The 26,929-nt window shown below is 34.1% G+C and overlaps 1 protein-coding gene across 11 annotated transcripts; it reads left to right on the top strand.

The window, feature by feature from the left end:
* The first annotated feature begins 6,513 nt into the window (after nucleotides 1-6,513).
* Nucleotides 6,514-18,877, top strand: LOC114268995 (uncharacterized). Of its 11 annotated transcripts, none has more exons than XM_082877668.1 (9): nucleotides 6,514-6,656; nucleotides 10,850-10,928; nucleotides 11,042-11,103; nucleotides 11,214-11,356; nucleotides 12,480-12,596; nucleotides 14,763-14,873; nucleotides 14,994-15,130; nucleotides 15,226-15,265; nucleotides 18,565-18,877. In XM_082877668.1, exons 5-9 carry the CDS (start codon nucleotides 12,504-12,506, stop codon nucleotides 18,655-18,657), a joined length of 474 nt encoding a protein of 157 aa, XP_082733794.1. In that variant the 5' UTR covers nucleotides 6,514-6,656; nucleotides 10,850-10,928; nucleotides 11,042-11,103; nucleotides 11,214-11,356; nucleotides 12,480-12,503; the 3' UTR covers nucleotides 18,658-18,877. The 11 variants fall into 11 exon arrangements, 10 of the variants coding, with proteins under 10 accessions (XP_082733794.1, XP_082733793.1, XP_082733787.1 ...); XM_082877667.1 differs by lacking the exon at nucleotides 6,514-6,656 and adding an exon at nucleotides 10,110-10,733; XM_082877661.1 differs by lacking the exon at nucleotides 6,514-6,656 and adding an exon at nucleotides 10,130-10,733 and having other exon boundaries at nucleotides 14,499-15,130.
* The last annotated feature ends 8,052 nt before the right edge of the window (nucleotides 18,878-26,929 follow it).

Genomic DNA, 26,929 nt, shown 5'->3' on the forward strand with positions numbered 1-26,929 from the left:
AGAGCAAGAGGAGTTATAGTTGGCATTGAAACTCAATTTGGCGCGAAAGAATAAACCTTCTATAATTTCGCGGTTTTTTTTTTTCACTGTGTGTGTAATTTTTTTAACGTTTTGGCGCGAATAGAAAATGGGGGTTTTGGGATTTTTTTGGAGGTTTTAAAAAAAAAAAATTTCCCACCAAAAGAAAAGATTCATGGAGATATTTGTGATAATAGACACAAAATCATATAATTCAAAGACTTGAGTCTTTTTTTTTTTTTTTTTTGAGTGAATATTTCAAAAAATAATTATGTGTTCAAAATACAATCTTACACACCTATAATACGTATGAAAAATACAATTTTTTTTGAGTATGAAAATAACTAATTTTAAAAATTATTTATGAAAGCATATGAGATTTTAAAATTGTAAGTTCAAAATATAATTTTACACGTCTATAATATCAGCGGGTTGAAATCGCATTTTAATCCTGTATTTTTTAAAAATCAATTAATTTGATAAATAGAGATATTTTGAAAAGATAGTAAAAAGTTGATTTTTAACTTTTTATTAAGTTTTTTGACTTTTTTGAAAAATGACTTGAGAAATTAGTAAAAAGCTACTTTGATTTTTTTTTTTAATATTTATTTATAATGTCACATCACAATAAAATAATCAAATTATCCCATCCAATTTAGAAAATTTACATTTCGGTAGCGATTGGTAGCTCGAGAGTTTCGGCTCGAAATTGGCTCGAAAAAGTGAGAGAGAAGGAGGAGGAGGGACTGGAGGGGGCCAACATATCGGGGTGGAGGCGGAGGCGAGGGAGAAGGCGGAGGAGGGGCGGAGGCACGGAGGCTGCGACGGCGATCGGGCGATGCGGGGCTACGACGATTGGGCAGAGGCGACGGCGAAGGGCTGCGACGGACAACCTGCCTCCTCTCTCTCTCTCTCTCTCTCTCTCTCTCTCTCTCTCTCTCTCTCTCTCTCTCTCTCTCTCTCTCTCTTCTCCCTCTGGTTTCAAACCAGCACGACGACGAAGAAGAAGAAGAAGAAGAAAAAAAAAAAAAAAAAAAAAAAACCCAAAACGACATCGTTTTGGGCTGTTGAGCCGTTCGAGCCACTATACTTTCGAGCTACCACGCATTTTCCTTTACATTTTCACTCATGTATAACGAGTTTTTTTTTTAAAATATTCAAAAAAAAAAACTAATTAGAGAATTGACCATTTTTTCAAATTATTTAAGAAACTAACCTACTTTTTGAAATCGCATTTCAAAATGCGATTTTTAAATTGAAATTGTATCTTGAACATGCAATTTCACCTTAAAATCGCAAATTGAAAATGATAACGTGGTGAAATTACATGTTGAAAATGCGATTTCAATGAACATGCGATTTCGATATGAAATTATATATTGAAAATGCAATTTTAATTTCAAAATCGCATTTTCATAATGAAATTTCTAAAATAAGTTAGTTTTCCAAATAGTTTGAAAAGCGAGTCAATTCGCTAAACAGTTTCTTTTTTTGGATTATTTGGGAAAACAAAAAAAAAACTCCATGTGTAACCCTAAATAATATAAAAAGTATAATTGTAATTTTTTGTGTAGCTTTTTTCACCTTGCCAAATAACTTTGTGCTAAAAAAGTCAATGGCCCTGTTTAGTAGGGTTTATTTCCAGCTTATTTAAGCTTTTAGCTTAATTTAAGCTATTTTGATGTTTTTGGTTCAGCTTAACAATACAGTTTATAATTTTTTATAAGTCAAAAATCAACTTATTCTTTAAGTGGGGAGGAGAAGTTTAATTTATAAGTAAAAAATCAGCTTATGTTCACAGCTATAAGCTGTTAAATTATAAGTCATAATCACTTTCTCACAGCTCTACCAAACGGGGCCAATATATCTTTTTTGAAATCAAACTGCAAACGGAGCTTTTTACCATGTTGCCAAAAGATCACATAGTTTGAAAACTAGATTACTTTGATAAATAATTTTATATTTTGGAGTATTTAGAAGAAAATAAAAAATAAAATAAAAAAGGCTCTGGCCCCATGTGGTGTAGCTTTTAAAACAGCTTATAGATTATAACTTAACAGATTATAGATTATGACTTTAATCAGAAGTTGTTAATCTGTTTGATGTAGCTGTTGGATTATAGATTTAAGTTGCTGAATAGTATTTGTTAAATAAGCTGTGAAATAGTTTTTTCAATTAATTTTTATTTTTTGTTTGTCTACATTTCTCATAAAAAATAATAATAATAATCTATAGTCCGTTTGAGTCTTTTTCTATTTTTAAAAAAATAAAAAATAAAAAAAAAATTAAGAATATAACCATAAATTAATATATCCACAGCAGAAGCTGATAATCAGAAGGAAGGGGTGAGCAGCTTGTCAGAATCAGTTTTTTTGAGTTAAAATAATCTGTTAGAATCAGAAACTGTTTGAAATAAATTTAACCAAACAGTCAAAAATAATTTTTTTAAAACTAAAAGTCATAAGTTAACTCTGAAAAACTGAAACAAACACCTATTCTACAATTTTCACCCTCCTGCTCTACCCGCATCCCCCTCCTAGTCCCGTGATGATTTTTCCTAACCTGATAAAGAAATGGTGTGGGAGCAAATTTTACTTTCCCTATCTCGTTTTACTCTGCTTTGCCTTAATTTTATATATTTAATATATGGACATGTATAATATGTATATAGTTTAATTTTTGTTCAATATAATAAAATAAAACATTAAAATCTTACGCTAGACTTTCATTTTCATTCATTTATTTATTATCTTACGTTCTTTTTAACAATCATTAATTATAAATAATTGTTTGTAATATATTATATTATTTATAATTTTTATTAATTTTTCTATGTTCAGAGTTACAAAATTAACCCCTCCCCCCTCCTACATCGAATATGATTTCAACAAAAAACGACAAGCTCATGACTCTGTTGCCGTTCATTGGCTAAGGCCTTATTTGATGTAGTTTTGGGAGCTTCTTGTGTTTTTTTTTTTTTTTTAATTTGTGTTAGAAAATTTAGTACAATTCGGACTTTCAACTTATAATTCAAAAAATAACTTAAATAAGTTTTTAAAAAATGATTATTGATAAACAGGGAAATGGGTGCTTTAGGCTTATGATTTTGCTTTTAATTATCAAAATTCTGTTTGAAAAAAGTTGCACCAAACAAGCCATCAAAGCCATAGATGTAGTCTTATGTTATGATTTAAGAACTAGTTTATTGATTAAAAAATCATTTTATTAAAAAAATCTTATTCATGTGGAAAATCAATTTCTTGCAAAAAATTCCATCTTAATCATTTTTAAAAATTCAAAAAAGTTAAGAACTTGCCAAATAAATAAAATTTTGATATTAATTCTTTTTTGTAATCTTATTTCTATTTAATAAATTAACTTTTTAGCTAACTTGCAATTGAAACCTTAATTATGGCTGCATTTTTGGATAAGATTTTAAGAAGTTGCACTAATAATTTTGGTTGTTTTGTTTAATATTTCAGAATTTCGATAACAACATATTTGTTATTTTTATTTAGAAAATATATATGATTTTAGAATTTAAATTTTTGAATAGTTAGGTGTTCAATACAAATTTTTAGATTTTTATTAAGAAGTTGCACTCTGAAAAAAATGATCATATCACATTTTCTTGAAAAAAGAAAATAGATGAATACTTTCCAAAATCATATTATCTGTTCATTATTTTCAAACAAATGTTATCAGATTAAGTGACAATTAATATTCAATTATTTTGATTTTTAACATACTCAACGAACTCTATAAAATAAATAATTTGTATTACTGAGATGGGCCCACAATAGGCAGGGCTAGACAATCAACTAGATGCAATCCAATCTTGGCCACTAGTCACAAAGAGCAATATCACATGGCGTTTCAATTTGATATTAATTGGTTAAAATAATATGTTTCAGTACTTTTTATTAAATTTTTGATAGATAACTTAACAAATATCAAGTGATAAATGATGTGAAATAATATTCTAAGGCCACCAAATAAACACTCCCTCATTTTTTTTTTGATAACGCAGGTATCCTCAATCCTTTAGTTTTTTGAGAAGTCAGGACTAATCCTGCGGGGTAAGTAGATAAATACTCCCTCATTACATGGCTCTCCAACTATCTTTTGTACAAAACTCGTAAAAACATTTTTATGGTTTGTAAAATTATTGTTAAACAACCACCATAGGTGCATAGAAGTCGATCACATAAATCTACCAAGAAAATTATTGTGTGACTCATTCATTTTACATATCCCACAATACATAGAATTAATTATGGACCACACAATCATTTATTTGGTATTTTTCTATGTATGAATTTTGTACACAAATCTTTTTTCGTTAAAATATGTCCAAAAAAAAGAGAGAAATATCTTATTATCATCTATTAATACACTAATTATATACTAATTAATGTATATACTATTATTCTTATAAAATTTTTAAACTTTTGGACATACTGTGCCTTTTCATAAAAAAAGATTTGGGTGGTGGGCCTGATGGCATTCACTTATCAAAACTCCATGTTATCAATTTGACTAGGGTAACCTACCTGACATCCCTGATGTTTATGTCTAACATAGATCTTTCTTTACATTTAAAAGATTACATTGTGTGGGGACATAATTTTTGAATGATAATACGTGATCAAGGTGGCATCAAAGTATCAGCCGAGATGCCACGTGTCTTGGTCATGATACCGAGATTATCTGCCAAAATATCGGAATCCAGGATAAGCGGATAAAGGACAAGAGTCCTAGATTGGGAGAAGACTTCTGTCTGGATAAAGATAAGACTCTTAGAGAATTTATCTCAATCTAACTGAAAGTCCAGGATTAGCATTGAGCTAAAATCCATTGGAGTTAGACTTCTATTGGGATTAGGTCAGTGTTAGCTATAAAAGATAGGCACCCTCATGGGTCTAAGGTACGCTTTTTGTATTCTGAATAGTGAATTAAGCAGTTTTGCTATCTTTGAAAAATAACTAACTTGATCATCGGAGTGTCCCTGGGTGGACGAACCACCGTCGGAATCTATTCTTTCTGTGACAGGTTGTTCAGCCTTAATCTATTCTGCCGGTACTTTCTAACTGAATACCAGTTTGGCAGTGTGGTCGGAAATCGACTCTGAATACCAGTTTGGCAGTATGATTGGAAATCGACTCACACACATTGTTTAAGATTTATAATCTCATTATAAATTATTCATTGGATTGTTGATGTTATACTTTAAAATTTTTTAAGTGACTATCTTATCTTTTTTTTTACCATTTTTCTTCCTATCATTATGAGTACATTCTATAACTTTTTATCATTAAATTTTATTTGAATATATTTTTATTGAGATATAGAATTTTCAAACACAATGATATAGCTTAATAGTGACTTTTTACTTTAAAACAAAACACACATAAACATGATTTATATTTATAATAATACTCCCTCCGTCCCATAATATTAGTCCCTTATTCCATTTTTCATTGTCCCAAAATATTAGTCCCTCTTAAAAAATCAAGTACAAAAATAATATAAATTTTCCATTTTGCCCTTCTTTTAAATTCATAAATAATATAAAAAGTACAATTATGACATTGATATTCTCAAAAAAGTGTACTATCAAAGGGTAATTTTGGAAAACCAACTTTTTAAAAGTACAATAATTGTACTACCAAAAAAAGTTGGATTTCCCAAAAGGGACCATTATTTTGGGACGGAGGGAGTATCACTATCACAATATTTTATAATTTTTGTTTTTGTATAAATTTTTATATATGAATATAATTTTTTATATTTATTTCCACTACTATATCTAGATTAGATCAATTTAATCTAAATATATTAAAAAATATATATATAATTTGTAAAAAAAACTTCAAAAAAATCCATTAAATACAAAAAAAAAAAAAAAAAAGATACAACAATGATTGAGACCCTTTTGTTTTTAGACCCCCACAATCCCCTTTGGATCTCTACCATTGATGGTGTGGGCCTTACATATATATGAGTGGGTTCCACGTATAAATCAACGGTGGAGATTCAAAGAGGGTCGTGGGGGTCTCCAAAAAATGGGGGTCTCAAACATTTTTCAAAATAAATAATATATTATATTTTTGTATTTGGTGAATTTTTAAAAAAAAAATCACAAAACATTATACTTCTTAAGTATATCTAGATTAGGTGTATCTAAAAATAAAAAAATAAAAAAACTCTATTTTTTGTATGAGTTAAACAAAAGAAGATTATTATTTCTCTTGAAATGACATAAATAAAATATCAGTATTATTTTATTAGTTTATATATATAAAGGGTAAGGGGCAAATATGTCATTTTAATCTAACAGGGGATAAGTCGATTCAAATATAAGAGGGGGTAATTCTACTTACACCACCCTTTTACCTTCTTACACTCTCTATCTCATTACACCACTAAAAAAAAATACAACTCTCATTACACCTCCCATTATATTACCAATAGTAACCCTAAATTAACCTTTCATCTCTTTACAGCACTTACCTTTTGGAGGGAAAAGAGAGAAGCAAGACTTGGATCGGACGTAGAGAAGGCGAGTGTTTCGAACAGCGGGAGGGATTCAAACGGCGTTGTGCTCTGCGTTATCTCATTCTTCTCATTTGCTCAAGGTAAGTGAAAAACTCTTCTTTCTCTCTCTATATTAATAGATATATATATGTATCTCTATCATCTATATCATAATTTTTTTTGAATATATGTATCTATCGTGGTCATTTTTGTCCCTTAATGTTCATACTTGCTTAAGAAGAGAAGGTTATATTGCTTAATTTCTGCAATGTATAGTCGTTATAGTGCCGCCACAGCACTTTCAGAGCGAGAAAGACATAATAGAGGCTGTAGTTGATTTCTTAATTTCTCCCTCTCCTGGAATATTCTATTAATGTTTGAATTAGAAAGCATAATCAAACATTGGTTCTGTCAATGTTTGATACGTAGCCAGCAAAAAAATGCCAAATATATTTTCGATTATACTTTTTGGTTCTGGTGTGAATGGTAAATTATAATCTAAAACAAACTCTTGTCTATATTGGTAATTATATTTGCATGCTGATATTTGTGGTCCCTCCCACCAGAATCAATATATTGAAAATGGGACAAGGTCTATGACAACATAAAAGCATTCTCACGAGTACCAGAGTAACTTTAGCCAAATCACTAGTTTTAAAGTTGCAGAAGGACATTAAATTAGAGAGGAGTTTGTTTTAGATTATAATTCCACATGCTCAAAAGCATATAACTTACTACTCTCTCTACTACCCTTTTAAGTTTGCGTGCTTTTTTAGTATTTGAAAGCTGGTGCTGGCAGTAGTTGGACTGAGATTAGAATTTACAGAATTTGGAACCTCTAGAATACTCTGTCTGTTCAGTTTTGGAGTCTGGATTCTTGCAACTGAGCTTGATTTTATTTATCCATCATCCTCTTTCTGTCTTTTAAAAGTGTCATTCCTAATGGTACAATCACTTAAATGCTTACGAGCATCTGATGTTGTGCGTACTAGAAGTCAATGATTGTGTCAATTGGCATTAAAGTTTGAAAAGGAGCAGTTTTGCATCTGCCTTCATAATTTATATTTTATATATAAGTGGATTCAGATATGTTCTGTGAAGTTACCTACACAAGTTTGAGTTTATTTTTGAAGTTGTCTTGATTATCTCAGTTCTGCATATCCAACTGATGATATCGATGAAGTTACTATGTTCTATGTGCCAGCTGTTTTTTATGAGATGCAATAGGAGACGGTAGAAATATGTCGAAGTGTTTGGGTATAGTTTTTGCATGGACAATGTGAGATGATATAATGTCACATATGCATGTCATATAGTTTTTGATTATGGCATATTGATTTTCTATGCACTTTCTATTCTTTCTGGTTGATGAATTTGTATTTACAGTATTAACATGGGAAATCACAATAGTAAAGTATATGCATAATTATATATATATGCTTGAGAGTGCTCTGTTTTTTTTTTTTTTTTCACTTGATGAGTTTCAGTAATAATTAGTTTCTGTCGGTGGATGATTGTGTGTGTTTAGGCTTATATTGGGTATGTATCCATAAAAATTTAGTATCGGGAAGAGCAAGTAATTCAAATGGGAAATCACAATAGTATTACATGCAATTTTATATGTTTTTCTTATAAGTACAAGTTATAGGAGCTATCACAGGTGTGATTACAAAGATTCAATCTCTATAGAACAAAAAACAATCAAAATAAATAAAATCAGTGAATACACATGTAAAAAGAAATAGTTGACTAGGCACTGTTTTTATTTGGTTAGAAAGCCCTCAGAATATTTTGGAGGTTTCCAAATTAATTGATGTGTGTTAGATTATTGGATTCTATTTTTCTTTCAGTTGTGCTTTGAAGAATAACCTTAGCTATGTTGTTAGATTTTACCTTTTTACTAGCTACTGTTGGTTGGGTATTTCTACTTTGAGCTGTCTATGTTTATTGTTAATTGTTGTTGCCCCAAATCTATTTTTCATTTAGTGTGTGGAGTCAATTCTTGTGTTACTTAATATATACTTTTTTGGTTTTTCCTACTTTTTGTAGATGTATTTTTTTAGAAAGCTTTTATTTTTGCTGTGAGTTGAAAAACTGGCATGAATGGTTACAACATGTGAGTTGAAAAAGTAGCTTCAATGGTTTGAAAAATTATGGTTCTAAAACAGGAGCACATTGTTACTTATCAATTATCAATGAACATCATGTTGAGTTAAAATAACAAGAAAAGTTTGATGGGAGGATCTAATTTTAAGTATCAATATATGCATTACTAGATCATGTTATGGAAGTAAATTTATGAGTTATGATATAAATTTATGGATGGTTGCAAATATAAATAGTTTCTAAAACAGGATGCTTCCGCACTCCATGTCTCTTACTTTATTTTTCTCTTTTCTTTCAGAAAATGGATCAATTTTTTATGTTCTCCTTCAGCTTCTCTCTCAAAAATATATAAAATCTTTCGTGTTTGTGTCATTGTTAGATCTACTGGTAGAAACTATTTAATTTTTGTAAAAATCTTAGTTTTATATGTTATGTTTGCAATTTTTTCCCTTTTAGATATGAAGTCTTTGCTTTTTTATTTTTAAACGCAATATGGTCTATATTTTCTCTCTAGAGGAGGAATCACTTGAATTTTTAGTTTTGTATTGCTTTCCATGTTGATATATGCTTTTCCCATTGTCTGTATTAGAAATAGTATTCTTTCGCTTCTTTTTCTTTTTCCAATTTATATAATGCTCTATAGTTTTCTACACCAATATTTTTCCATGGATTTAAAATTTAATTGTTCTAGAGTTTCCAAGCACAAATCTAACTACAAAGTTATTGTTGTTCATGGATTTGTACATAGAAGTGTGTCAATTTGTCAGTCATCTCATTTTTGTAAATGTCACTTTGATTTGGTAAACTAGACTCAATTATATGATAATATATAACCCACATGAGAACGCAATCATACAGAATATTCACCAACACCTATTTGTGAATGTCAATTTTCTTATGAGCTGTAACATCCAAAGTCAAGGTATCCCAAGAACATTACAGTTATCAAATGCATACTTGCATTATAATTTGAATTTTTTCCCCTTTCTATACATTTGCACATTCAAATTTTTTTTCTTTAAATTGAATGTTATCTATGAAATTATAGTTTCTTTGCTGATATTGTTTACATCAGTCATTTAATATATTTGAGTTAAATAATCTTTAGACACGAAAACTAATGACGAATTTTTTTTTGTCACGAAATACGTATCTTTTAATGACGAAAATCATATTTCGTCTCCAAATGTGTCATTTTTGGAGACAAGAATAAAATTTCGTCACCAATCTAAATCATAATAAAAAAAATAGGTGACGAAATTATATTTCGTCATTATTTATATTTTTTTTGTCACCAAATATTTTCCCACTAATATTTTCGGAGGGCGCCAAAATTAATAGATTTTTGGTGACAAAAAAATTGGTCATCAATTATAAAATTATTAATGACGAATATATTTTTGTCACTAATAATTTTTAACATTTTAATATTATTTAGGGACAAAACTATTTTTGTGGCCAATATTTTTACCTTTGATGAAAAAATAATTTTGTCACCAAAAAATAATTTAGTCACTAAATATTTTAGGGTAAATATTTTAGGAGAAATAAAAATGAAAAAAAGATACAAAACTACACTCTCAAATCATCCATCTCCATCACCATACCTGACCTTTCTTCCTTTACTGCCTCTTTCACCACCACCACCAACTCAATCACTTCACCACCGCCACCTCCGCCTCTGCTGCAGCCTCCCGATCTCCCAACCGCTCTCTCAACACTCAAACACCTCATCCACCTCTCCGAAACCACCCACCACTCCACCTCCACTCTCCTGCCCACTACCGCCACCACCACCACCGCCCTCTGCCCCTGTCCTTTCAATTTCCTCCACCGCCTTCCATCGGAATCCCTCTTTTGCCACTCCCTCCAATGCCCTTCTTCCCCTTCCCCCCTTCTTAACCTCGACCCCCTCCTACTCCAATCACTACGCTACACCAACACTCTCAAACCCTCCCAACAACTCTTTAATCAGAACGGCGTCCTTCAAACCATACACGATCCCAACTCCGACCTCTACTTCTCCCTCGACGATTATTGCGACTTTGGTCCCAATTTCTTCTACCCTAATGGTGTGAAACTTCAAGTTCTAGCCCCCTAATCTTCCAAGTACTGTTTTTATTTTGTTTTGTTTTTTTTTTTTCTTCTAGTGTTTCTGAACTTGATTTTCGATTTCTCTATTTTACAGGCCAAATCAACCGAAGAACAACTCAAACCTCTCTTCGATTACCACCGTGCCCAACCCTTCGATGTTGTCTGCCTCAATGGTCTATCCTCTTTCTCTCTCTCTCTCTCTCTCTCTATATATATATATATATATATAGATATGTGTGTGTGTGCGTGTGTACGTCTTAAACATTTTAATTTTTGGAATTTGCAGATGATTGTTCAGATTCATCCCCAGCTTTCTCTCCCAAACGAAGGAAGCATTCGTATACCACTGTAAAGATCTCTACTTTTTGTAGATTTTATTGAATTTGAATGATTTAGCAACCTAGAATGTGAGCCTTTGTTTGAAATTGATTTGAGTGTTGGTATCAATTTGAATTTAGGTTGAGAAGGTAGATAAGAATGAGAAATTCATAGAGGTTGTTGATTGTGAAGATAAGGAAGAGGATGATTGGCTATCTCCACCTCCTAAAGTTTCAGTTGATACACTGAAACTTGGTGAGGATTCAACTATAAAGGAGTTGAGGTATATTCCTTTTTTTGGTTTTAACTTAATGGGTTAGCTCAGGAATTCATTTTATGTTTTGTGGCTCCTTTGTCTTTATCTTTCAGTTCATATAGTTTAAAGCAGCTATGAATTTTATCACTTGTGTGTGCATTTGTTTGAAGCTATTTTTGTTGTGTTAGTGCTTTAATTGGTGAGACCATTCACTGGTGTTCTAAAGTAGAGGCAATGTGTCTTATTATTGGAATTGATACCTAAAGGGGACCAATGTGTCTTATTATTGAGACCAAAGAGGGTTGGTTTGGCAGACAAGCTGCTAATTTAGTGTGAGTAATGCTGGAATTCGCATCTCACCATTTGATGCAACTTAGCTTTTTCTTTTCCCCTCCTATGAATTGAGTGGGGGAAAAAAAATCAAACCAATAAGATAGGACTACACACAAGGTGTTTGATGATATTACTCTTAAGACAAATTGATTTAATTTTTTCAGAACAAATTGACTAGGTCTTTGATGTTATTGAAGCTGATTTCAAGTCCTTAACATCAACCATGTTTGTCATCAATTCCAATTTTGTTAATAATCCTAGTGAGGCAAAATAGGCAAGCTAGTTATTCCTCTTGATCTAGTTAAATTTCTCTTACTTCTTTGGGACTAGATTAGCATTCCTTAAAACTATATAGTTCTTCCATGCAAATGTTTTATTGTTTATTTACTTTCTTGCTTCTTAAAGTCATAAATTAGCTAAGTTTCGATTTTGTTCAATTTTGAAACAATGTTTTATTGTTCAATTTTGTTCTTAAGTTTCGATTTGCGGCCGTCGTAATGGAAGTGGTGAGTTGGTTGAAGTTGGGTATTGGGATCTTAGAGGTGAAAACAGATCTTCAGCATTTAAAATGAAGTTTATGAAACTTGGATTGAAGCCTGATTCATTTCAGACTGATAGGGACAATATTAGTTTAGTATGAGACCCTTTTTTCATTAATCCTAGTAACTGTTTTCTTTTTTTTTTTTGCATGAATTATATTTTTTGGGTTACTTATTCAGTGATATAGAATTAGTATCTCTGTTTACTTGTATTCTATCTAAATTCATTCTGACAAACAAGGTCATTTTGTGCTTGCACTAACAAAAAATGTCTCTAGGTTTATCCTGAAGGAACACATTTGATGATTCCCTTGTTTGAAAGGCCTATCGTTAATGATGTTCGTGCACGTCCCAATCTTGTTGAGAGCTCTTTAGGGAGTCATGATCTCCAAATGGTGAAGTTTGTTTTACAGATTTTCTTATATTTATCATGCACAAAATAAAATGAAAACAAAACTTGTTGGTTTATTATAGCGACTTTTTCCAGATATGGCATACTTGATCTCTTCATAATTTTTTTAAGTTTCGAACTCTTGATTGAAGCCTAGATAAAAAAGAATTACATGCCTAGAAATAAGGTTTCACTTTTATATGATAGTCAAGGAGGTTAATTTATGGAAGCATTCTGATCTTTCTAAATCCCTTTTGTAGATTTGATTCTTGTTATTCGATCAGGGCCTTATTATTTGCATTAATATTTATTTAGCAGTGCTATATGCTAGGAGGTCGATTGTGTTTTTTTTTTTTTTTGGGTGAATAAGTCATAAAATAAAAGACAAATATATACAAGATACAAGAGGCATGTCTCAGGAGCTAACCAACTATACAAAGAGCCACCAACAAAACCAAAAACACAACAGGACAAAACAACTTGTTCAAACACCACATGAGCACAGGAGCAGATAAGGAGCAGGAACAAGATCAATACTGAGCTACACATTAGGATAGACCTAGAAGCTACAGGACCACAAAACAATATCCAAAATATAACTCAAAAACAAGGTCTACTACCATAATTAAGGCCATGTACATTCCACATAGAAATCCAAAATTAGGTTCTGGGATTACAAAAATTAACCACTAGAGCCTATTATAACTATACTAATAAATAAAAATTCAGACTGTAAAACAACCACCACATCCTCTTAGACAGCAGGCAACATCAGATCATTAAGCACCAGCAAAATGGCAAGCAACAGCAGACAACAAGCCTCAGCAAGAAGGCAGCAACAACAGCAGTAGCAGTAGCCAGTAGCACAGAACCTAATTTTGGAGAAGCTATGAGTATGGAAGGTGTCACTGTCATATTTTGGTGTTTCTCTTGAAGAATAGGTGACTAATTTAATGGGCCAGCCATTTTGTTTCTTAATAATACTGATATCTACCACACCGACTCTGGTTAAATGATAAATTTGATTTTGTTTGGAAGCAAGTTAGTTGAAAAGACCACACATGTTTTGTTCTTGTATAGATAATCGAACTAACATGTAAATTTATATTTGCTCTGAATCTGTGATAGTACTCTTTTGAGGAGACAACTTACTTTTATTTCTCTATATTCTCTTAGAGTGAGTGTTGAATTTTAGTAGAAAAACAATATCATTGCCATTTGTTTTTCTAGATTATCCTCTTGAGGTGTTGTTGGAAACTGTCACTCAACTCTTCTAGTTGATATGATTTTATTCTCTTCCTAGAAAACTTCTATTTTGCTGTTGATGGAACCAAAGTTTTCTTGATTCACCATCACAGCAGCACCTAGCTAAGTCAACTAATTTGTTAATGTTATTCTATTTTTTGTTTTGTTTTTGTTTTTTTATTTTTTAATTTATATTAAGAGGCAAGTGCTGAATTGTGTGTTAGTGATGTAAATCAAAATCATAATATCTCAGTAAGCTACATTTGGTTATCCTTATTTCCTGTTTTGATTTTCTTTTCTTAATCTGCCTTGAGAATTTTCTTATCCTTATTTCTTGTTTTGTTTTTCTTTTCTTTGTTTAATTTTAATAACTAGGAAGCTTCAATGTGATACAAAACTTTTGAAACTTCCTTTCTTCAATCCAAGAAAAATATTATTCATGGTTGGATAATAAGGGGGGGAGGGGAGAGAGATCCTAGCCTCCAAATGATATGTAGAGTGAAATAGAAAAAGGGATAAGAAAGGGAGAGAAAGAGGAGAGGAAGCTAACTTTGTGACACCCTGAAAATGAGTAGAATATTTATTCTGAAATCTTTCAATCATGCCCTTCCCTTCCTCTTGCAAGTTGGTTATGGGATAATCTTTTGATGGCCTAGCTCAGATGCACTGAAGGCACCACCAAAATCCAGATAGCTTCCTTTGTAGGTTAACAAATTCATTAAGGACGGAAATAAATAAGGAGATGCCTTTTCATTATAGAAGCTTTTTCAAGACCTACATCTGGTTGTTGCCTTTTGGTAAGGTTTATAGTCCTGCTGTTATCTGCTTCACCATTTACTGGTTATATCAGTAGAATTGTCCTCCCAAGAAGATGTCTTTTTTCAATTTGTCGTGTGTTCCTATCTTGATATCTTTGCAATTACAGCATGAGATGGCAGTAGAGAGTGCATGGATTTTTGATATGGATTGTTATTATCAAACTCTGATTCTTGCTATAAGGATTTTTGTGATTGGTGGGACACATATGCTCAAGAAGGTAAAGTTATTGCTCAAAGAAGTAGACTTTATTTTGCAACATATACATTCATCTCTAAGTTTATTCAGAACTTACACTCAACTCTTCTGTTCATAATCAGTTTTGAACTTGCTTTTCTAGATTAACTTGACTAATCCAAATCAAAATGAAGACATAAAACTTCCTTCAAATACAAAAGCTGTTAAAGATCTATATGTCTCCCCTTGTGGGAAACTTGTACTTTTAGCTTCGATGGGTAAAAAATTATCAATTACTAGGTATACTTATTGTCTTTTCTTTTTGTCAAGAAGATATTAGTTTTTCTACACTTTTTTTTGGAGTTTAGCTGACTCAGTTTCTTCTATTGTTTCAGCATGGGCTGCAACAAAGTTGTCATCAGTTATAATTTACCGGTAAAAGTTTGTTACTTCTTGTTTACATGTTTGTGGATATATCTTTACTCATGCTCCCTATTTTTTTTTTCTTCTATATTTTCGACTTGAGCATAGTTCTTTTGTTTTGAAGTTCCAATTCCTATGAAAATAATGAAGCCTTCCAGTTTATTTGATTGTATTTTGCCAAGTGTCGTCTTGTCAGTTGAAGTATTGTCTGATGTAGTACCTATTGCATATCAGTATAACTAGGGGACCATATGATACTAGTTCCCAAAAATGATTAGTCCTAGATGACACTGAAATTTAATTGTTACAAATTTGTCCTACCTATGATCAAGTTTGGTAAGACATAAACATGTCTTTTGAAAAGTAGGCATGCCAAGATCCGTTTTATTTACTTTTTTCATCTCCCACTTCTTATTCTTCAGTGGTTGAAACCTTTTGCCCTCAACTTGTTGGCAAATTTTATGGTTTTGGATTAATCTGGACTGTGTTTGGAAAAGGTAAAACTAGATCAGCTAAGTGACAATAGCAAAATTTAATGGAAATCATCTAGATCATAGTTAATGATGTTTAAGAAATTAAGCTTGAAGCTTAAACTTGAGCTCAGTTTGTTCCAATGCAGAATGAGTGGGGACGTGTTTCTAATTGAGTTATGATTAAGTTGTTCTCTCTGTATTTGTCTTGCCTTGTAAACAAGTTCTCTATATTTATGGTTAGTTTTATTTTATTTCGCTTGTTTGATTATCAATCTTTTTTCTATTAAAATTCGTAAGGAAGACAAAATCCTGATTATCAACGTATACAAACCTAAACCTATACAAACCTAAACCTCATAAAACAATCTCCCGGTTGGAAAACTAAGTCCAAAAATGCACTTTTTCACACTTAAGCTTGAAAATAGGCCACCGGGGGCCAAAATTATCCAACAGCCACGAGACGGCCCGGGGACCACCTCAAACACGTCGGGAGGGACCAATGTGAGTTGTGAAAACTTACGGAACTAGCACGGGGACTTCCGGTTTGAAACTAAGTCCAAAAATGCACATTTTCACACTTAAGCATGAAAATAGGCCACTGGGGGCCAAAATTGTGCAACACCCACGGGACGGCCCAGGGACCACCTTAAACACGTTTGGAGGGACCAATGTGAGTTGTGGAACTTACAGAACTAGCACGGGACTCCCGGTTTGAAAACTAAGTCCAAAAATGCACTTTTTCACACTTAAGCTTGAAAATAGGCCTTCGAGGGCCAAAATCATGCAACAGCCGTAAGACGGCCCGGGGAACACCTCAAACACCTCGGGATGGACCAATGTGAGTTGTGGAAACTTAGGGAGCTAGAACGGGACTCCCGGTTCGAAAATTAAGTCCAAAAATGCACTTTTTCACACTTAAGCTTCAAAAATAGGCCTTCGAGGGCCAAAATCGTGCGACAGCCACGAGACGGCCCGGGAAACACCTCGGGATGGACAAATGTGAGTTGTGGAAACTTACGGAACTAGTACGGGACTCTCGGTTTGAAAACTAAGTCCAAAAATGCACTTTTTCACACTTAAGCTTGAAAATAGGCCTTCTGGGGCCAAAATCGTGCAACAGCCACGAGACGGCCTGGGAAACACATCAAACACCTCGGGACAGACCAACGTGAGTTGTGGAAACTAACGAAACTAGTACAGGACTCCCGGTTTGAAAACTAAGTCAAAAAATGTACTTTTTTACAATTAAGCTTCAAAATAGGCCTTCGAGGGCCAAAATCGTCCAACAGCCATGAGACGGCCCGGGGAACACCTCAAACACCTCGGGATGGACCAATCTGAGTTGTGGAAACTTACAGAACTAGCACGGGATTCCCGGTTTGAAAACTAAGTCCAAACATGCACTTTTTCACACTTAAGCTTCAAAACTAGGCCTTCGAGGGCCAAAATCGTGCAACAGCCACGAGACGGCCCGGGAAACATCTCAAACACCTCGGGATGGATAAATGTGAGTTGTGGAAACTTACGGAACTAGTATGGGACTCTCGGTTTGAAAACTAAGTCCAAAAATGCACATTTTCACACTTAAGCTTGAAAATAGGCCTTCGGGGCCAAAATCGTGCAGCAGCCATGAGACGGCCCGGGAAACACCTCAAACACCTCGGGACAGACCAATGTGAGTTATGGAAACTAACGAAACTAGCACGGGACTCCCGGTTTGAAAACTAAGTCCAAAAATGCATTTTTTTTATAATTAAGCTTCAAAATAGGCCTTCGGGGGCCAAAATCGTGCAACAGCTATGAGACGGCCCGGGAAACACCTCAAACACCTCGGGATGGACAAATGTGAGTTGTGGAAACTTAAGGAACTAGCACGGGACTCCCAATTTGAAAACTAAGTCCAAAAATGCACTTTTCCACACTTAAGCTTGAAAATAGGCCTTCGGGAGCCAAAATCGTGCAACAACCACGAGACGGCCCGAGAAACACCTCAAACATCTCGGGATGGACCAATGTGAGTTGTGGAAACTTACGGAACTAGCACGGGACTCCCGGTTTGAAAACTAAGTCCAAATATGCACTTTTTTACACTTAAGCTTCAAAAATAGGCCTTCGAGGGCCAAAATCGTGCAACAGCCACGAGACGGCCCGGGAAACATCTCAAACACCTCGGGATGGACAAATGTGAGTTGTGGAAAGTTACGAAACTAGCACGGGACTCTCGGTTTAAAAACTAAGTCCAAAAATGCACTTTTCCACAGTTAAGCTTGAAAATAGGCCTCCGGGGGCCAAAATCGTGCAACAGCCATGAGACGGCCCGGGGAACACCTCAAACACCTCGGGATGGACCAATGTGAGTTTTGGAAACTAACGAAACTAGCACGGGACTCCCGGTTTGAAAACTAAGTCCAAAAATGCACTTTTTTACAATTAAGCTTGAAAATAGACCTTCGGGAGCCAAAATCGTGCAACAGCCACGAGACGGCCCAGGAAACACCTCAAACTCCTCGGGATGGACCAATGTGAGTTGTGGAAACTTACGGAACTAGCACGGGACTCCCGGTTTGAAAACTAAGTTCAAAAATGTATTTTTTTATACTTAAGCTTGAAAATAGGCATTCGGGGGCCAAAATCGTGCAACAGCCACGAGACGGCCCGGGAAACACCTCAAACACCTCGGGATGGACCAATTTGAGTTGTGGAAACTTACGAAACTAGCACGGGACTCCCGGTTTGAAAACTAAGTCAAAAAATGCATGTTAAATTGTATATGCTATGGATAAGATAATAATTGTCTAGCTAACTTTTTTTTTTTTTTTGTATTTCATTTTTTTGCAGATTCGAGATTTGATATGGACTTGTTTGGTAATTTGGAGGGCCGATGGTAGCTCATTTTGTGTTTTTGTTCATATTACCTTACTTGTATTTTGATTGTGTTGTAAATTTTATATTTTTGTTAGTATTACGGGGCATGTTTGGTAATCCGCCCTTGATATTTTATTTTTGTTAATATTAGTAGACATGTATTTTGTTGGATATTAGGAGATGTGTTTGGTAATCTGCATACGGTTGATATTATATTTTTGTGGATATTAGTAGACGTTTTTTGTGGATATTAGGTGACATGTTTATAATCCGCATGCAGTTCATATTGTATTTTTGTGGATAGTGCTAAAATTCAATTGTGATGTTTATGAAAATGAATAGATTTTTGTATTGATTTGTAATAGATATTTTATTGAACAGGTTATTGAAATGCGTAGGGAATTGTTACTGAAAAGAAAAAATTTCGGAAGAAAATAGTACTCTCATTTTCAAAATTTTTAATTTTTATTAGTGACGAAATAAAAAATGTCGCTATTAGTTTTCAAAAAACATGACGAATAATTTTGTCACTAATGATATAGTACGAAACAAATAATTTCGTCACATTTGCTGAATATTTCGTCGCTAAATGGAAATATTTGGTGACAAAATATTTTTTGTCATTGAATAATTTTTTTTTTGCTCATTTTAGTGACGAATTTTTTTGTCACCTTAATCCATATCATTGGTGAGGAAAACTTTCGTCATTAAAATATATTTGGCGACGAAATATTTCGTCGTAAAAAACAATTAAAATAAAATATTATTTAGTTTTGGTGACGAAATTGGTATTTTAGAGGACGAAAAATTCAACATTTGGAGACGAAACATTTCGTCGCCAAAAATGAAAAATAGGTGACGAAACTGTTTTTCGTCACCAGGTACTTTTTGTGACGACATATAGGCCATGAACGTGGTGACAAATTTTTTTCGTCACAGATCACATTAGTGACGAAATTTTGATGTTTGGAGACAAAATTAGTCTGTCACCAAAGCCCTTTTTTGTTGTAGTGGATATTGGGTTTAATTTTTTTTTTTACATAGAAATGGTTAGTGGTGTCTCACGTAAGAGACCAACGGCATCCAACAGAAGACGTGCTAGGCAAACAGAACCTGAACCAGTGGAAATGAATCTCCCTGTGGAGGAGGATGACCATGTGGATGCGAATAATGATTATGTTGACGACGATATTGGTGTGAAGGATGACGATGTCGATAATGATATTAGTGTAGAGGCTGACCTCATGGAGGACGATGTTGGTGTGGATGATGACAACACAGTACCAGTTCCTGGTGCTCCAGAGGATCCTTCATTACTAATTAGCTTCCGTAACCATGTTGCTGCAGTTGTTTGGAAGAAAAAGGTATTTTGAGAATTTCTCAACAATAAACTAATCATATGTACTATATGCTTCAAATTATTTATATGTTTTATGTACAATGCAGGAACGGGGACCTCTTAAATGTTTGAATCGTTCTCAAAAGCTTGCCGAGTGGCCATGGATGTCACCAACAATCCAAAATGTTAGGTGGAGACATTTGGTTGAGCAGTCTGGTCTTAGTGTCCTTATTGATCACACATATCGGCATGGCAATAGAGTGGCAATATCTGCATTCGTTGAAAGGTGGCATCTAGAGACAAATACATTTCACATGCCAGATGGTGAGATGACTGTTACATTGGATGATGTGCGGACCATACTTGGCATTCCAGTCACTAGCATGGCTTTGTGATGTCCTAAGTTAACAAGATACGAGGCTGCTGAACTGGTGAATGCTACTTTGGGAGTGCCAGTGAATGATGCATTTACAGAATTAGTTCAATCTTGTGGGAAATCCGTGAAGCTAGAGTGGTTGTGAACTAGATTTCATGAAGTTAATGATACAGATGATGCAAATTTAATAGAATACGCAGCGAGAGCTTATTTGCTATACTTATTAGGTTGTACCCTCTTTGCTTACAAGAGTGGGACTCGAGTACCTGTTGCTTACTTGCACATGTTGACTGACATTGATGCTATTAGCTCATATGCATGGGGTGCTGCAGCTTTGGCATTCCTGTATGGACAATTAGGACTTGCTAGTAGGGCTGGTGTTAAGCAGATTGCTGGTTACTTGAAGCTATTGGAAGCATGGATTTATGAGCATTTTCGTTTAGGAAGGCCTCATCCAAATTTGTCCTATTCTAATGAACAACCTCGTGTATGTCGTTGGAGTCTGCGGAGAGATGGAGGTTTTACAGAAGACCACTTGCAGACATTACGAGAGCAACTTGACATGTTACGTGCTAATGAGGTTAGACATTTTATAATAGTGTGATATTGAAAAAAAAAAAGATTTCCTAACTAACATTATGCATTCCTTATTTGTAGATCGAGTGGGATCCATACAGTTTATGTAGGACACACCATCCACTTCATAAGGTTGCATATTATACTGGATGTTTGAAATGCTTTGATATTGTTGAACCCTATCACCCCAATAGGGTTTTGCGACAGTTTGGTAGGGTCTAAACCATCCCACCAGAACCATTATCTCCTGTTCGAGCTACACGGGGCAGTAAACCAGGACAGTACAGAATCATGTATCAATACCATGACACGATATGGGCACAATGGGAGAATCACGTGTTGTCCATTAATGCTCGTAGTGTGCCTGTACAGCAGCGACCATCTGAATGTGTACGGGGATACCGGGAGTGGTATGCTCGTGTTTCGCATCGAGTTGTTCAAAATCCTACACATCACTCTCAGTTTGATCTACGTGTTCAACATCCCGAGAATGATGTTACTATGGATCCTGAGTGGGTAAGCAAATTGTGAACTACCTTTTTTCACTTTTAAGTGGTTCACCATAAATCAAACACTAAGTACGATTTTTATCAATTTTTTTCAGTGTAATTATGCTGCTTTCAATGTTGGTGCTGCAGTCCATAGGCTCGGTCGTGATGAGTGTGTCTTGCACCCTGATATGCTGTATGAAACCATTGGTCGCATGCTGCAAGTTCTTGATGGACAGAGTTTGGGATCTACTTCGACACGTACCGAGCATCAAGGCTACTATCGTAAACGTCGTAGAATGGACCGTACATGAGGATTGAGATCTACTTTTTGTTTGATGACATAATTTTGCATAATGTCTAGCCCGTATACATTTTGGGATAGAGTTTTGTGTTAACCGTACATGATATTTGGGATGTAGTTTTTTTTTTTTTGATGGCATAGTTTTTGTGAAAGCATAGCCCGTACAAAATTTGGGATCTAGTTTTTTTTTTTGATGACATAGTTTTTGTGAATGCCTAGGCCGTACAGAATTTGGGATATACTTTTCCCTAATGGCATAGTTTTTGTGGAAGCCTTGGATCTTTTTGTAAACTGGATGCCTGGTTGGACAAGTAATGAATTGTCATACTTTTGTAAGAATTTTAAACAGTTTCACATATATTTTTTATTCAATATTTATGTGAATGGAAATTTATTTTGGCGAACATATGGATTTGTTATTGTTTGTAATGCATTGTAATGGTATTAAAGTGTTTTGAAGGGATATGGTACCATTTGCTGGAAGTAACATTGTAATGGTATTAAAGTGGTTTTTTCAGTGCTATAGGCCAGTTTAGCTTCATACTGCTAAACAATTTGAATTATTCCGGTGTTCAGTTGCCGGAAACAATAGAGCCCTCCAGCATTTACTTGCTATATATTTCCAGAGCCATTTTATCGTAAACATTGGTTTTTTTATTTGTGTTGAGTCCGTTCGGTAATACAATGCTAAATAATTTGAACTACTCTAGTTCCGTGTTACCGGATAAAATTTTGTTTCCCAGCATTATGTTACCGGAATAAATGGTATTGTCCAGCCTTTTGTGGCTATACAATTACAGAGCCATTTCCTCCCAAATGATATGGTAATAACTTGTGCTGGGGCTGTTCGGTAATAAAATACTAGTAAGTTTTAATTAATCCAGTGTTGTATTACCAGACAAACTAGTTTTTCCTAGCATTATGTTGCCATACAATTAGAGAATTTCATTTTGCTTCATAACAAAGTCAGTGGAGCCCACTATGAAATGTCTGCTCAGTCACACAATAGTAGACAAATTACATTTGTCCGGTGTTATGTTGCTAGAAAAAATATATTTGTTTAGCGTTCTGTTGCTATACATTTACAAAGCCACCTCGTTATAAATAATAATTTGGGGCTGTTCGGTAATAGAATGTTAACGAATTTGAATTAATCTAGTTCGATAAAAAAAAATCCATAAATCAAACACGCATCTATAAAATCAAGCATAAAAAGTTTCCATAAAATATTTTATAACAAAATCAAGTGTACGAATATCCATAAAAGCATCCATAAAATCTGTCATTGTTTGCATCCATCAATCAAACATGTTATCACAATTCTTCTACTTCGATTGTTTCAGTAGTTATTACGTCAGGGCTGATAAGAGTACGGAATTGCTGAATACGGATAGTACATGCTTTCTCCTATCCAATAGCACATGGGTGATGAAAACAAATCCAATTATTTGCTATCGGAGGTACTGGATGACCAGGTTACAGATAAACCTATAACAAAGAAATCAATAAATATAATTACAAAATAAGACATGGTAATGATGTAAGTAGGCTCGGTAGTTATCTGCACGAAATAGTTTCCATTTACAAATCCTATACAGATATCTCTTCGATCAGGTGTTGCAATCGGTACTGATCTAAGTGGTAAAAACGTCAAGCATTGTTGCATGTATAAATGGTAAAGAACGACTCGATAGTATGATGCTATCAAATGGCCCATGTCGCTCATAGTCATCCAATGATTAAATCCAGGGCTAGGTTCGAAGTAGGATAAGATAGGGTTAAGTTCATCAACCCTTTCTTGTGAACCAAATAGTTGCACGTAGTGCACTACATTCGAATACAACTCAGTCAACAAGTTGCGCCTAACTTGTTGCCAATCATCTTCACCTAAACCAATCAATCCAGCTATTGCCTTGAAGCCACAATTGTCATCTGCTTGTACATCTTTTATGTGACGGATATATGGTCTCAACTTCTCTGGAAATTGTTCGAAGTAAGAGATACGATTTGTTGACTGCGTCATACAAACCTACATCACAAATATACAACAATGGATATATGAAATAATTAAAATGAGACTGGAAAACTATAAAAATATATTTTGTACATAGTTACAAGTTTTATGTAATTACGTACATTATTTTTTTTGCCTTCTTCCGTTGCACTTGCTTACGAACTGGTGCAGTTGAGATGGTAACTCCCTGTGAATAACTATCTTCCTCAGATAGTACAAACTCAAACACAGATGGCTCGCGTTTAGTAAATGTATCGATTTTGAATTGACCACAACCGGGACCTCGGCTCCTCCCTCGCGTGTCAGTCTTGAGTTCAGGTTCCATCAAAAATGTACTATCTGGAATAATTAACTCCCTCAACTTCTTTAGAATGATCACTTGTTGCGTCTCGTCAATCGTTTGGAATTTCTCAATAAAAAAATCAGTCTCTGTTTTGCAATCCAACTTCACAAAAGCACTTTCTGAAACTGGAAGCATATCTAACTTCCTCCAATGAGGATTTACGCACGAGAGGGGAATCGGTTGACCTTGTTGAAAATACTCAGCTATTTCATGTGCACATGGCAACCCATGTGTACGTCTCAAAATGCAGCCACATGCAACAACATCTATTTCCATACTATTCGATCTCTTTGACTCTACTAATATTTTGTCTAAACTACAAATTGAAATAAAACCACGTAACTCAGTGAACTCAACAGGTGTGTAGTTGTGTTGGACTACAATCAAACTCTGCTGAAACGAGGCTTTAATGTCTGCATGCTGCAACTCTAACAAATTGTGTATTTTGGTCCAAGATGTCTTAAAACTGCCTTGACTTGATCCAAGTTGCCTCTTCAATTTAGCATGAGAACTCTCCGCTCTACAAGTTTGTATATTTTGGTATTTAATATAAAAATCAAAGAATTATAGCAATTCATAAATGTAATGACCATAATTTACCTGTTTGTAGTAGTATTTCCGAAATGCATATTACTATCTGTCCAAGCTGCAACAAATTTTTCCTTGTATGGCTCTAACCAATTGGTAGTAACATACTTAATAACTTCAGGATACGTACTAAATTCAGTCTTCATAGTGGAAAATTGTTCATTGAATTCTATTTCTGTTCTAACCAATACCAGAGCACTCCAACTATGCATGAACTTATCCCATTTATCTTTCGTCTCAAAAACCTTCTTGCATTTCATCAGAACATTCTTGCTAATATGCCATCTACATAAAAGATTAGTGGCCATAGGTAGAACTTTTGCTATGCCTTTCATCAAAGCCAACTCCCTATCTGTAATAATGACTTTTGGAAAAGCAGTATTCTCCATAACAGTACGCAATACGCCTAAAGCCCATGTATAGTTGTCCTCCCGTTCATGACCAAGATAAGCAAAAGCAACTGAAAAAGTCAAGTCCGTTGATGTTACCCCAACAATCTCTAAGAGAGGGAGTCGATACCTATTAGTCTTGTATGTGCAATCCATAATCAACACATGTGGAAATGCACGTAACAACTCCAAACTAACTGGGTGTGCCCAGAACAAATCAGTCACCATCTCTCTATCATCACATCGATGCCACTCAACATAATTTTGAATCGACAATTGCCCCAATAGTTGTTGCATTTGTGATCTTCCCGCCCTCTGTACTACTCGATGTCGATGACGTGCGTTGTACATTGTCTTGATTGTTGTCGCATTAAAGGCATCCCTTTGTTTCAATGTAACCAATATCTCTTTTGGTCGCATCATACTCTTCGACATGTCAACTAATAAAGATGTTTCCTCTTTAGATAATCTGCTAGCAAATGAGTGCCCTTCAAGATGTTCAGCAGACGGATGATTGTGCACTCCACATAAGACATGCAACATCCACTCATCATTTGTAGGTAATTTTCCCCCCTTAATAGAAATGGACATCCACACTTTTTTAGAATATGTCAACCTCAATCGTTCCCCCTTGATCTTTTTGTTGTCTCTATAATAACCACTTCTTTCACAAGCAAGGGTAAGTCTTGATTTTTTGCCATTGCCTCCTGCATTTGATGTCTTTATAACAATGACAAATCTAATCTTCTTTCCAACGTCAGAAGCCCATTTAATTAATGCTTGACGACTACTAAAAATCTAAACATAATAAATACATCTGTACATCAAATTATTAATAAAACTCAATACAAATTAGAAATAAGAAAAAATTGTGTTCATAAAAAAACTTACCAAACCTCGTCTGTAATGAATTCATGATTGGAGTCCACTAATAATGCAGTACTTACATTGTTGCAATGAGTATAAGTACAATCCTTCCAAAAAAAAATATATATATATATATATAGCAATGAGTAGCCGAACAAATTTAAAAAATCCGGCTTTATATTATCGAAAATTTATATTTTATTCTGTAATTTGATACTAGACTTATATTCTTTTTTCGGCACTGTGATGCCGGATTATGTTATTTTGTTCAATTTCGAAACACCAAACAAAAGTCGCACACCAATCCAAAAAATCGAAACAAAAACCCAGAAAATCAAACAAAACCTAGAAAATCGAATAAAACCCATAAAATTGAAACAAAAACCTACCAAACTAAAAAAAAACTCACCATTTCACATTTTTGATAGTTTTTCACCATCGTTTTTTCATCAATTGCTTTTTTTGATGATCAAAACATTATGATTATCAGTTTTTCAAAAGAGATGTGTGAGAGAAAAGAAAAGTTGAGAAAGGAAAAAGATAAGCAGGAATTGAAAGGTTAGGGGGTGTAAGGAGATAATCAAATACATTTAATTTTAATGTTTTGTCCCTTTAAGTAATTTCACATATGGATAAAATTGGAAGACAAAAACAATCTTATATGGAGGGTGTAAGGAGATAAAACAGTGGTGTAAGTAGAATCACCCTATAAGAGGAGATCTGTATTGAATAGAAATCTTAGGGGCACGGCCGGCCCTGGGCTAAGGCTGGTGAGGCCTATGCTTAGGGCCCCAAAAATTAGGCCCAAAAAAAGGCCCTCAAATTTAGTCTTGCACTAAATTAAAAACTTAAAATGGCCCAATTCTGTTTAATTAATTTAGGCCATTTTAAAGGGGGCCTCAAAAAATATATTTGGCCCAATTGATAAAAGGCCCAATTAAAAAAATAAAAAATAAAATATATGTATATATATTAGTCATTAGCCTAATTTTGTGTGACCTATTTTTTTTTTCTCTCTTTATGGCCCCATTATGTGTTTATTAGTATTTGTTAA

The sequence above is a fragment of the Camellia sinensis genome, chromosome 7 (assembly GCF_055761805.1).
Source record: "Camellia sinensis isolate YWXY chromosome 7, ASM5576180v1, whole genome shotgun sequence".
NCBI classification, from domain to species: domain Eukaryota; kingdom Viridiplantae; phylum Streptophyta; class Magnoliopsida; order Ericales; family Theaceae; genus Camellia; species Camellia sinensis.

Bases quoted from the DNA above. Each gene is read 5' to 3' on its own strand.
- LOC114268995 (XM_082877659.1), top strand. From the start codon at position 10,215: ATGAAAAAAAGATACAAAACTACACTCTCAAATCATCCATCTCCATCA. The intron at 11,104-11,213 runs GTAAAGATCTCT...ATTTGAATTTAG, and splicing joins GGAAGCATTCGTATACCACT to GTTGAGAAGGTAGATAAGAA. The intron at 11,357-12,479 runs GTATATTCCTTT...AAATGTCTCTAG, and splicing joins TCAACTATAAAGGAGTTGAG to GTTTATCCTGAAGGAACACA.